Source organism: Fukomys damarensis, unplaced genomic scaffold (assembly GCF_012274545.1).
Source record: "Fukomys damarensis isolate Sample0158 unplaced genomic scaffold, DMR_v1.0_HiC HiC_scaffold_32, whole genome shotgun sequence".
Taxonomy (NCBI): domain Eukaryota; kingdom Metazoa; phylum Chordata; class Mammalia; order Rodentia; family Bathyergidae; genus Fukomys; species Fukomys damarensis.
Genome location: NW_022900944.1, coordinates 31161074 through 31174183, shown reverse-complemented (window position 1 = coordinate 31174183; position 13110 = coordinate 31161074). Strand labels below are relative to the sequence as shown.

The 13110-nt window shown below is 48.5% G+C and overlaps 1 protein-coding gene across 3 annotated transcripts; it reads right to left on the bottom strand.

Moving 5' to 3' along the window:
- Positions 1–1591: 1591 nt before the first annotated feature.
- On the bottom strand, positions 1592–11825 carry LOC104853972 (cocaine esterase). Of its 3 annotated transcripts, XM_010612186.2 has the most exons (12): positions 11683–11825; positions 8546–8750; positions 7400–7541; positions 6668–6801; positions 6328–6586; positions 5873–5971; positions 5460–5600; positions 5272–5352; positions 4915–5059; positions 4172–4309; positions 3598–3670; positions 1592–3028 (listed from the first exon to the last, which is right to left on the bottom strand). In XM_010612186.2, the coding sequence occupies exons 1-12, from the start codon at positions 11756–11758 to the stop codon at positions 2842–2844; spliced, it is 1680 nt and encodes a 559-aa protein (XP_010610488.1). In that variant the 5' UTR covers positions 11759–11825; the 3' UTR covers positions 1592–2841. The 3 variants fall into 3 exon arrangements, with proteins under 3 accessions (XP_010610488.1, XP_033613892.1, XP_010610489.1); XM_033758001.1 differs by lacking the exon at positions 8546–8750 and having other exon boundaries at positions 11683–11764; XM_010612187.2 differs by lacking the exon at positions 11683–11825 and having other exon boundaries at positions 8671–8751.
- Between the last annotated feature and the right edge of the window lie 1285 nt (positions 11826–13110).

Here is a 13110-nt window from a genome sequence, read left to right as displayed (position 1 = left end):
CAGGGGTCAGGGTGCCTCAGCATCTCCTTGTGACCGCTCTTCCTTCCCTGAGGAACCTGGGATTTGGCTGCCAGGTTCTCACTGCCAGGTCAGCATGCTGTCAGCTCATGTTTTTCAGCCAGGTCCCTCACACATGTGATTCAAGAACTTGGAACAGCAAATTGAGTACCAGCCTGGGCTACATAATAAGTTTAAGGTCAGCCTGGAAAACAGAATGATAACCTGTCAGAAAATCAGAAGTGGGGGAGAGAGAGAGAGAGAGAGAGAGAGAGAAGGACATGAGAAGAATGGAAACAGAGGTAAAAAGGCCAGGGAAAAATCTACAATGAGATCTTAACTTTAAAGTCATTCAATAGAATCATATTTAAGAGACATAAATCCGAGTACTGGGGAGGATATGGGTCAGGTGTCACCTTCATGCCTGATCAGTAGGGATGCAAATTGTATGGTCATTTTGGAAGACAGTTTGACATTCTCTTTAAAAGGTAAACACACACTTACCATATGATTCAACAGTCCCTCTCAGGTCTTTACTCTCAGGGAAATGAAAGCATGTGTACACACAAAGACGTGTCAGAAAATGTTCAGTGTAGCTTTATTAAAAGAGGCAGTCCTGAAGATGGCAGCACACACTAGTAATTGCAGCATTCTGGGGGCCTGAGGCAGGGAGACTGTAAATTTTAGCCCAGCTTGGGAAATTTAGTAATTTAGTGACTTAAACAAATCCTGTCTGAAAAAAAAAAAAAAGGCAGGGGATGTAGCTCATTGGAAAGGCATGTCTGCCTCAGGAGCTGTATAATGTTTTCTTGTCTCTTGTCTCAGTGGAAGTGTGCACAGTGTGCCTTAAAAAAAGGCCTCTACCCTGTGCACAAAGGCCCTTAGCCTTCACCTGTCCCTTGTCCAGGGTGGGCAACAAGACAGTACTCATCATTTAACCCAAAGGCTTAGAGTCTCTGTAGTTAAGATAAATGCAATTGAGGAAAGAAGGGGTCACTCTCCCTGGAAGCACTGATGCCCCAGGAGGACAAACTGGTCAGAGACATGGGAATTTGAGGGATTCCAGGGTCAATGGGATAAATGATACCACCTCTGAATGACAGAGGACAAAGAGGCAGGTTGAGCATATTTTGACACCTTTGGACAATGGATAAAACACATGACACGTGAGAGGGGCTGTGTTAGTATTTTTGTCTCACTGCTAAGACAAAATACACAATACCCAAAGTTAAAGGGGAAAGGTTTATTTAGTTCACTTTAGTAGAAGTTTCAGTCCATAATTGGCTGGCTCCAAGGCAGGGTGGCAGAGGGACATCAGTTCATGGTGGCAGAAGACAACAAAAGCACAAGAGAACAGTGTCTTTCTCACCCGTTTATCTTATTCAGACTACCAGCATTAGGGTGGTTTCAAACCAATCAGTGGACTGGTTTAGTAATCATACACCCTTAGTCCCAGCATCACACACTCTAGATTCAGCCACTGCATGAGGCTTTGGGGGGAACATCTAGATCCAAACCATAACAGGGGCCAAAAATATTTAGAGACAACAATGAGCTAAGAAGGAAAACGAGTCACCCAGAGACCCGTGGTAAGTAGGGGATGGTTGGGAGCCCAGGAGTCTATGAGGGGAATTCTGAAAGGCACAGGACACCTCCTCTAATGAGAAAGCCCTCAAAGGAGCCAGGGGACAGGAATGTCTTCTGATAGATATGCCTGGACCTTCTTGACTCCCCAGTCCCATTTCTAGGATACACTCCAGAGACAAAAGCCCTTCACAAATGTGCCCTGACTGTACAATTGTAGGCCTCATAGCATTTGAAAACCATGAGAAAAAGAGCAAACTTCAGGAGATCCACCACCAAAGAGACTGTGAAACTGGACATACTCCAGCTGGCCCAAGTTCCAGGGTCCAGGGTCCAGGTTCCACTCTTGATTGTTACACACCTCCTTGGAACACAGAGAGATGAGTGAGTGGATTGTTTCATGCATTAACATGAATGACATTTAATCTTCAAGCGCAAGAGGTGGAAGACTCACATGTTTATTAGTTGTAGCCTCACTGATTAAGATCTGGGAACATTAAGCGTGGTGGGGTGAAGGTTTACAACCTTCATATTTACATATAGAAAACAAGCCTTTGGTGTGACAGTATTAAGGAGGGGAGCATTTGGAAGAGAACTGGACTGGTTCCCATATAAAAGAGGCCAGAGAAAGCTTGATCATCCCTTCTGCTATACTAGGAAATAGTGACAATGTGACGTAGAAGAACCCAGAGTAAACCCTCACCAGACCCCCAGATCACCTGGCTACTTACTGGATTTTGCAGCTTCCAAAACTGAGAGCACCCTGAACAGACTAAGACTCTGGGGTTTCTGGGGCCCAGATTTCTCTTGGCCTCTTACAGATCTGAGAACATGGGGTCTTGCTGAGAGGTGGATGTGGGCTTCTGACACCCACATATAGCAGTGCTTGCCAAAGTGCATTTCTCAAAGTGGAGAGGAGGTAGGGCTGGGAGAAGAGGAGAGAGTGTGAGCAGAAGAGGTGAGGAGGTGAGGAGGGGGTCCAAGCCAGTGAGGTATGGAAGAAAGTGGGTGTCCATTAGGACTTACCCATCCCCAGCTCCCTGGCAATGTAGTGAGTGTTTCTAACAGGAGGGAATCTGTGGCAAGCTTGGTAATAGACATTTGCAATGGGTTCTTCATAGGCACTGTCTGGCTGGCTGGAGGGAGAATAGATGAATGGTTGTATGTCCATGGGGTAAAGCCATGCCCTTCAGGGTGTATGGGATGTTCCAGGCAGACACCATTTTCTCTCAGTCCTATTCTCCATCCCCACACAGGGAGCTACAGCTCTGTGTGCTTCTCCTCAGCCCTCTTCAGCTCCTGGATCTTCTGGGGCAGGGTCTCCATCCAGAACTTCAGCCTGAAGGCCTTCACGGCATGGCCCACAGCAGGTTGGATGTCTAGCTGTAGGTACAGCTCTTCGTGGTCCAACACAGGCCAGTGGGGGAGGCCCTCACCATTAGGGTTCCTGTAGACATGTGCTCCCAGTGGAGCACAGGGGAGACTACTCTGAGTTCTGCAGACCCCAGTCTTCAGTGCCCTGATTGGGTCAGGCCAGGTAGTCAGGGGAGTCTGGGTTATGTGGAGGAGGTTCGTTTGCTGATATAGGAAAGCAAGGACCTCCTACCAGTATCCCCTCTATATGGCATAGGGCAATTTGATCTCTTTTGTCTCTACTTCTCAGAGACAGACTGTGAATGAACCTCAGGGCTTCGGCCTACCCTCTAGGGTTATTGGGAGATGAGCCCCAGTGACCAGTACCCACAAGTGCCCTCTGACTGTCCTTGGTTGAGGGAGGGCACTATTTTGTGATGGACACATATATAGTAAGTTCCTGACTTATGAATATTTGAGTTGTGAACTTTCACAGGTGTAATGCATAAGACTCACTTTGTCAGCTTATGAACAATTCCCCCAGAACTGAACTCGCTTGTAAGTTGGGGACTTACTGTATTCTAATGAGACCCCCACAGATAAGAGGAGCACCTGATAGGCTCACAAATCCCAGAAAGGGTGAGGTAGGGGGCATCCTCTCACCCATTTCGAGCAAAGTTGGCCCAATACTTCATCATTTTCCTGCTCAGCAGCTCCTCTTCCTCATTGAATTCAACTGCAAAGCGGAAGAGGACAAGGGCCCAGGTCCCGGCCTGACCGCATTCTGCTCATCTCACTTCCCATTCATGTGCCAGTTTCACATCCTGCTTCAGCCTGACCCAGGAGCCCACATCTGGTCCCTACCCTCCTAAACCACCTGAGGATATATGCCATCCTCTTTCCCAGCCTGCTTTTACTCATTCCGGTCTCTAGCCGGGCTCATTCCTCACCCAGAAGGCTCCTTCCTCCTTCTGACACTGGGAAGTCATTCAAGATTTAAATGTGCCTTTAGACGTCTCCCAACCCTGAGTACCAAGATGTACACCATAGTTGCAGTGGGGACAGGCAGAAGGAGCACAGGCTCCAGTGGAAGGGTTCAGGTTCTAATCCTGGAATAGACTTAAATTTTAATATGGTGGACACCTGCACCTGTCTTCTCTTTGAGTTTTAGTTTCCTCAACTGGACAAGGAGGACAGTCACCCCTCAGGGACCCAGCTGTGGCCCAAGCAGACTCACTTTGATTACCCCAGAAGGAGGGTCCAAAGACAAAGAAAACCTCATCACCATGGTCAGCCTTCACATGGGGCGGCCTGATATTCTTGAGGAAGTTGGGTGGATGCTGGAACTCATAGAAGTAGACAGGGCCACGGGAACCTGGGGACATGACAGGCTGTGATGTGGTAACCCTTACCTGGAACTATTTTGCCTCATTTTTGTTGACAAGATGACTAGGTTCAAAGCTGGTTGGATTCTGGCCAGGCATGGTGACGCACACCTGTAATCCCAGCACTCGGGAAGCTGAGGCAGGAGGATCCCTGTGAGTTGGAGACCAACCTGGGCTACATAGTGAGTTCCAGTTCAGACTCAACTACATAGTGAGACCCTGTCTCAACAAACAAACAAACAAACAAACAACAACAACAACAAACAAAGCTGGTTGGATTCTGAACAATGGGATGAGAAACTTCAGGCTAGAACAGGGACTATAGGAATGGCCTTGGCTGACTCTTGGCCTTGGCCTTCCTGGTTGTGTGGTGACCAAGTAATTGAGTGTCACTAACTCAGTTATCTCAACTGTAAAATGGTTAGATGTCAGTCTCTGAGCCTAGACATAGTTTACTGAGATAAGAGACATTGAAAATATTTCCTTAAAAGTTTGTTGACATGAGTCAGGAGATGGAGATAAGAGACTTCACCCTAGACCCAAAGCTCTGAGCTGCCCCCAAAGGCAGTCAAGCCTCAGTAATAGATGTACTTACTCTGAAACTGTGCTTCTTGGAATATAGGGATCACAAGGATGATATCTCCCACTATTTCCTGGAATTGGACTTGAAGATTCTGGCTGTCATCGTTGTCTCCCATGTACTCCTCTATCACAAGGTCAATAGAGTCGGTGGGCAAGATCTGCACCAGGGGGGTCAGAGGGATCAGGTCACGCATCTCTGGGGCAGGATAGGGCTGCCTGAGGGTGGGGAGATGGGCCTGAGAATGCAGGAAATGATCAAGCCCTGGGATGATCCCCAAACACATAGTTCAGCCTTTGTTCATGGGGGTGGCTACATGCCAGAATATCTAAGTGGTCCCTATCCACTGGGGCAGGACACCAGGAGCCTCACCCTCTGTACTGAGAACTTGTGCAGAGTAGCTTTCAAGGTCTCTCTGTCCATTTCCTTCTGGGGGTCAGTAATCCCAGAGACCTGGACAGTGAGGGAATAATTTTGAATTGGGGGTAGATGAGCCTGGAGCCCTGAAATCAACCATCCTTTCATAGTTTCTCAGACCTGGGGTGTAGAATGGACCTCACCATAGGGATGTTCCAGCCATACTCATCATTGTTGATACCAATGATGCTGGGAACCGGTTGAAAATCAGCAGAGGCCAGCAGCTCTTTCGGGTGCCTGGGCAGAAAGGCACCATCCACTACAGCAGGGATGATATTGAAGGTCTGAGGGTAAAATGCATGTCAGGAAGCAAGGTCAGGATCTAGAAAATTTCTGATTTCCTTTGGGTGTCTTATACTCCTTCCTGTCTTATCCCCAAATACCCACCCTAATTAGGTCCCATGCCTAGGCACTAACTACATGAGTTAGTCTGCAGTTCACACCAGGACTATCGAACATCATGGCGTGGAGAGCATATTCTCCTGGGAGTTTGAAGGGCACTCAGGCCTTCCTGCCCCATATACTATTATGCCCACTCAAGATCATTCAGCCCAACCTTTGTTATAGTCAGAATCTCCTCTTCACTCTTGCCCCGCAGGCATCTCACCAGGGCCTCTGAGTCTATCTGCCCACAGCCAGACAGGTTGGCCACCATCTGTAAAGGGATCATGCAGGGGTTGGCTCATCCTTCCAACTAGAGAGAGGAGTGTGCCAAAAGCCCCATCTAGGTGGATCTGTACCCTAATCTCACAGGATACCCTGTGTGATTTAATGCAGGTGTGAAAGTTTTGATGTCTTTGATACTTAGGGATCTAAGCCAGAGAAGCCATTTCTCCTGCTACATGGTTCTGTGCATGGTGGGTGCCCTGGGGAGCAGTTTTGCCTGCCACACAAAAGCGTCAAGGGCACCTCAACTGTCCTTGCTGTCCCTGCTGAACAGAGAGGAACCAGAAGGTCTGAAGATGAAGAAAGAGGGAGGGAGCCTGGGTTCGGGTGGTTGAAGGCACTCACTGTGCAGATGGGCTCTGATGAGTTGGAGATGAGGGGGGACAGTAAAGCCACCCCACTCTCCATGATGGCACCATGGAAGAGTCCTTGGGACATGGGGGACAACACATGGGAGGACACACATGTGCCACCTGATGATGAGCCAAAAATGGTGACACGGTCAGGGTTGCCTCCAAAGTGGGCGATATTCTGCTGTACCCAACGTAGAGCAGCCACTTGGTCCAAGTAGCCCCAATTGCCAGCGGCGTGGTGGTCTCCAGTACTGAAAAGTAGCAGGGACAGGGGTCACATCCCTGTCCTAGTTCTACTCAGTCTCCCTTTCCCAGCTTAGCCCTAGGTTTACCTGAAGAAGCCCAGAATACCTAGGCGATACTGGATAGTGACCACAACAACACTCTCAAAGGCTGCCAGCATGGAACCATCATATTTGGAAGCTGTGCCTACAACTAGTCCACCACCATGGATCCATACCATTACCTGGGGAGATCAAGACAGATACCTTGTGGCTCCCACTAGACCAAGCCCCACCTGTAGACTACACATTGATTAGTCTCTGTGAAGCTACACACACACACACACACACACACATATAGCCCCACAAGGTGCTATGATCTGGGCTATGAGTGAGGGACTTAGGTTAGAAAGGCATTTGGAATGAGCTTAATGTCTCAAAACCTCACTCCCTTATTTCTAGACCTCCTCAGATGTGGAAATAAAAGGTGTGTCTCCCTGAAATCCTCACATAATCTTAAGGATCTTCTGTTCTTTTTTGCTCAACAGATAATCATTGGTTGAAGTCTTTGGTGACCTCAAAGTGCAATCTTTGGGCACCAAGTGGGTCTCCTGTACACAAGTTAGTTGAGTGAGTCCTAGGTCCACTCAATGGTCACAGACTCTGACCTCTGGAAGAAACTAGGCCTCTGTGTTTCCATATCCAAGGGCCAGATGCCCACCTGATAGTGAGAGACTTCTCGTCATGGTCCACATTGCAGCAGGACCCAGGCTGATCTTGGCCCTTCTAATTTTTCAGATTAAATATCCTCCCACTCCCAGCTAACAATGGCCTGATACTCACAGGCAGGTTAGAGTCCTCGTGGGCATGAGCAGGTGTGTAGATGTTGAGGTAAAGGCAGTCTTCAGACACAGGGGTGGTGGGTTGGGAAAAATTCAAGAGGTTCAGTACTAATGTACTCATTCTATCAGTATTTTGTAGACATCTGATGACAATGGCAACAGTTAGTTCAGGGCCTATATAGTGGGCAAAACCAGACTTTGGGTGCAGATTTGTTCCTATCCACCCTCAGTCCTTTCTCCCCAAGATTCCCTGTGCACACATAGTCCTCTCAAGTCCCTGGCCACCATGGCACAAGGCAGAGACCAGCTGGGATGGAGCCCAGACTTTCAGAGGGATCTCAAGGTTGTTGAGGGCCTCAGACCCTATTCCTGATGAGGCTGGGATATTGTGACTCTTCGGAGTTCTTTGGGAACCTTTGGTTGAAGGTATTGATGTTAATCATTTATTCCTCTACTCATTTTCGGCTGGAATAGGGGCTGAGCTCTCACACAAGTGTTGCATAGGTGAATGGAGGCAGTTTCCCACAGATGCAGCTGGATGTTCCTCATTCCAAGTCTAGACTCTCCAGGAACCTCAGTTTTAACACTGTCTCCAGTTTCTTGGCCAATGACATAGGGATCTGTTGGTTGGCACAGTGACTGTGGAGGTGGCATACCCTAGGAGCCACAACTGTGCCCTTCTCAGGAATCTGCAGTATCTGCTCCTGGAGTCCTGGCCTCTTACAGGATCATAGAGCCAGCCTGAACCTCTCCCAGAAACACCTTCCTTGATGGCAGAGAACACATAGCATAACCTGAATCTGGGGATAAATGTCTCTGCTCATATCTTCAACACCTGGAACTACTACCTTCTGGGTGTCAAACTCTGAGCCAGGTACCTTTTTTTTTTTTGAGACAGGATCTCACTATGTGGCCCAGGCTAACCTCCAACTCAAGGCAACCCTCCTGCCTCAGCCTCCCAAGTGCTGGGAGAGATACCTGTTATTCTTCCTTCACCCTCTGGAGCCTTAGCATGTTCATCATGAAAATCTCCCAGACAGAAAAACTAGCTGAGGAGTTGGCAGAACTGCTGCACCCTGGCCCAGAGCTCAGAGCACCCAACTTCTCCCCAGGGCCTGAATATCTCCAGGCAACCAGGAAAGTTTACCTGGGAGGGTGGGAGGTCCCATCCCTCACACCACTCCAGGGTTCAGGGGCCTCAGGGGGTGCAAACCGCAGTGGTCCTACAGGTGGTTTGGCAAAGGGAATTCCCAGGAAGGTGTGGACCCTTACGTCGGTGCCCTTCACATGGACGAGGCTGCCCTGCACCTGTCCTGTGAGTGTGGTCCGGATGGGGCCGGCAGAGTCCTGAGCTATGGGAGGAAAATGCACATCAGTGTTTGGTCTGCACAGTCAGCTGCCTCCCGCTGTGGGTGTTGCTACCTCCTTGCCAACCTCAGACAGCCTTGTCAAGAGACTTTTCTGCAAACATGGCTTTCACACTCTTTTCAGCCTATCACATTGTTCCCCTTGCTTCCATTACTTTCATGATTTTGTTTGTATGACAAGCCTCGAATTCACAAACCATCGACACATGGAAGAGATTGGTGTGTGTCTGGTGCGAGGTTAGGGACTGTGTTCAGGAAGGGGAAACTGAGCTTGTGAATTCTGTGAATATGTTAAAACCAGCTGGGGATTTATCTTAGTGGTTCTACTGCCTGCCTGGCAAGCACAAGGTCCAGAGTTCAATCTCCAGTTTTAAAAACATATGTATATATAAATATAAAATATATCATACGTTTAAAATTATTATATATATTTATATACATTACATATTTTATTATATATATAAAATATTTCTTTTTCTTTTGGCACGGTAGCATGTTTATGGCACTGCATTATGGAGTCAACACATGAGGCACCATTAAAAGTTCAGCCACATGGGACCCCTGGTAGAAAGCCCTAAAGGGACAGTCAGGGAAGGCAGAGTGAACCAGTCACCCTGTAAATCCTAGCCAGTGTCACCACAGCCATTTCTGTCCTCACCTCTCAAAAGCCTTTTTTTCCCAAAGCACACAGCCTTCCAGCCCTATAGGACTTATGCTTCCCCAATGCCTTGCTCAGGCATCCCTTTCCCTAGAGCCACCTTGCCTGGTCATCACCCTTTCGCCCTCTGGCACCAGCCTCCCTAAGTAGTCTTTTTTCCCTCTGCTCCATCAGTGTATCATATCTCTTACTCAAAGCCATCACCATTGCCTTGTATCCTAGTCCTTTTTTCTCAGATTTGGACCTCAAATTCAGAGACAAGGTATGATTAGCCTCTGTGGCTTTGGTGCTCTTGGCCATCAGTCTGCAGAGGTACGCGCTTGTGGAAGCCAGAGGTGAGTGGTAGCTACTCCCATTAAGCATGGTGGGAAGCCCTATTTTTGGAGGAAGGTCTCCTCACCCCAGGGCAAACTGAAATGTTCCATTTGGTCTGCTGCCTCAGAAATACTTGGAAATTTGGTCAGGACCTTTCAGATCTCTCTCCATAGCTCTCTCCTATCCCTGCTGTTCAGGTGCTCTTTCAAACCATCTTTATAGGCAAGTTTAACACAGCAATTGCAATACTGGGGAGCCACAGAGGGGAGAGGAGCTGTGAACACACCCTGGGCTTCATACCAGGCCCATGTTGCTCTCTAGATCTGGGATCTCTTAGGAATGGTCCTGCTCTACCTGCCATCCTCTCAGTCCCAGAACTGGAACTGGCCCTCATGTCACATGCTATGCACCTAGCTGCTCCATTCTGCACTCCTGAGTCCCATTGGGTCATCGTGTGCCTTACCTTACAGACACTTAATTGCTGTACCATGATTGCTGCCGTATCCCTGTGCTGCCCCATTTCCAGCACTCCTGTACTGGGTTTCCCTCAGCCCTACATTGCTCCACCCATATCACATCCCCCAGCCCTCACCATGCCATCTTTCACACACCACGAGTCATCCGGCTCAGCCCAAGCCCAAGCTGAGCCAGCAAAGTGTTACTGGGCACTGTATTAAGGCCCTGGGGAATTTGATGGCTCCTGGGGAAATCCAGGGCTCTGTGGTGCCCACCATCTGAGCCCCTATGGCTTGTCAATTATAGTTGTCCTTCATGTTAGTAAGCCCTGTATCCCTTGATTGAATCTCCCATGAAGATTGAGAACACTGAAGAAAACCTGGATTTGTACTGACCATGTATAGACATTTTTCTTGTCATTATTCTTTAAACAATGCAGTACAACAACTACTTACAAAGCACTTGCCTGGTAGTAGGCATTGTAAATAATCTAGTGTTTTTTCAAAGCATATAACCATGCTGCTTAGGTTATATGCAAATACTTCTCCTATTTTTTTTTTTAGGTACCAGGGATCAAGCTCAGGTCCTTGCGCTTGCGAGGCAAGCAGTAGAACCACTGAGCTAAATCCTTGGCCCTGACCATTTTATATAAAGGGCTAGAGCACCTGCCCATTTGGGTACCCATTTTGGGTATTCGGAGTCCTGGATACAATCTCCACAGATATCAAAGAACAATTTATACTCTTGCTAAATGTGGGTCCAAGTCAAAATGCTATTTTAAATGTAGCCATCAGTAAGACTAGGCAGATTTTCTTGCCTAGAAGGTCCTGGTGTTCTTGAAGAGCCAGAACAATGGCAGGTAAGGGAAGAAGGCCCTAGAGTATTGGCCACAGGGCTCAGTGAATGTGGCTCCTCCTGGCCAGACTAGTTGGAGAAAAGGCAGCTTCAGATATCAGGTCATCCCACACTAGGAAATATATCGTTGAGAACATTAAGGGCCAAGGACACAACCAGGCATGATGCCTGCCTGGTCTGAGCTTGTGATAAGGGCCTACACACTGTCCAGTGTGCCCAGAGCAAGTCACCTTTTCCTGGAAGCCAAGCTATAGTTCTCAGCCATGGAAATCAGCAGTTCCACTCACAAGTCACAAGCACCAGTTCCTGTCACAAGTCACAGGAGGAAAAGTTTCCAGATGCCACGGCCACTTGCCCTGTGCCCAAGCTGTTTACCTGCCTAGTCTCACAATTCTTGTTTCTTGGCTGTGCACTTCATGTTGGGTGTCCTCTGGCAGCCCTGACCCTCTCTGTTTCGAGTGCCTACCTCGGGTGTCTAGCATGGGTGGGGGTGTTGAATGGGCTCGTATTTCCCACATTGTCATCTGTCATCTCTACCCGCTTCTCCCTCCCTAGAAATTCTCTCCCATAAATCTCAGGCTCTGCCTCTGGCAGATGTGACCCAGAGTCCTGTTAGTCATTGAAGAATCTCACCCTGTCCTTGGGCAAGGAGAAGCAGAAGCCCCACAGCTATGGCATTCAGCAGTGCGACAAGTTGGTCCATCCTCATTGTCTGCTCACAAATCTGTTTCTACTGCTGCTTTGTTGTGCCTTTTACCTAAGGCAGTCTCTGAGCAGGACTTTGCCCAGGTTGGAGTTTGGACCCCATAGGCAGGGATTAGGCAAACCAGGAAACAGCGAGAGATGCAGGAGACACATACTAGACAGGAAGAGGTTTTCTAGAGCTCTGCATTTAGGGCATGCTTGCTTCCCCACTGCCCTGACCTCTTTGGCCTCCTCCTAACACACTGAATGACTTCTGCAGTCCCTGGGAGATACCAGGAACCATCTCCTCAAAGTTGGAGTCACTATGTTCCACTGACTTTGCAGTCACAAGTTGGAGGAAATTGTTGTGGGTCAAGAGGCTGTAATTAGAGAACCCAGGAGGACTGCCTGAGGAGATACAGAAGGAGGATCCTTACAGATGGAATGGAATTGACCTCTTTTCTTCTTTTTTCTGAGACAGAGTCTCCCTATGTAGCTCAGGCTGGCCTGGAATTTACAGTAATTCTCTGCCTCAGCTTCCCAAGTGCTGGAATTATAGGAGTGTACCACCATGCCCAGATGGAACTGACCTTTGATGGGTGTGAAGGGAAGGGTTTGGGCAAAGGCTGGTAGTGTGACTGTGCCTTTCACCTGAACCTCTTCTTTGCCTTCTGGACTCATGACTGACTGGGTCCCCTTCAGATCTCTCATCCCTATATTCCATGGTCTGACATCCTCTTCGGTCCCCTCCCTTTGAAAACACACATGTGACTGGCATTTCTATAGGTTCTGTCATAATTGTGTGAATAAATTCAAGTTCATAGTCAATTATTAACAGGAGAAACATGAATTGAAGGTGTGTTGGCCTGGCATTGGGGAACTGACAACTAACTCCCAAGCCCTCGGTCCTCAGGAAAGAAAGAGGGATAGAGAGGATATTCTGAGGCATCCTGAGCCTGCAGGGGTGGAGGGAAGCAGCCTGGGTCTGGGCACTCCCACCCAGCCAGACTACCCAGAGGGAGTGGTGTCTTGCTTACCTCAGATGGCCTGTGGTGCCCCTGAAAATGGCCTTGGCCTCTACATTCCAGTGCCCTGCAGGGTTTCTCAGCCCAGAGCTGTGTGGGACACTTCTCAGTGCCATGGAAGGAGCATTGAGCATTTAACTTGGTCTGATAGCTCGGCAAGTGGAGACCGCTACTCTCTTTAACCCTCATCCTATCAGCAAGACCTAGTGCTGACTCAATGTCTGTCACCCAAGGCACTGTGCCCAAGTCATGATCCCAGCCCCTGCCTCAGTAGATGCTTTATCTGGGCCTAATTTTCTGACCTGATTTATTTGTAGGTCCTCAGCTCCTCCCAGCTCACGTTCATTGTCCA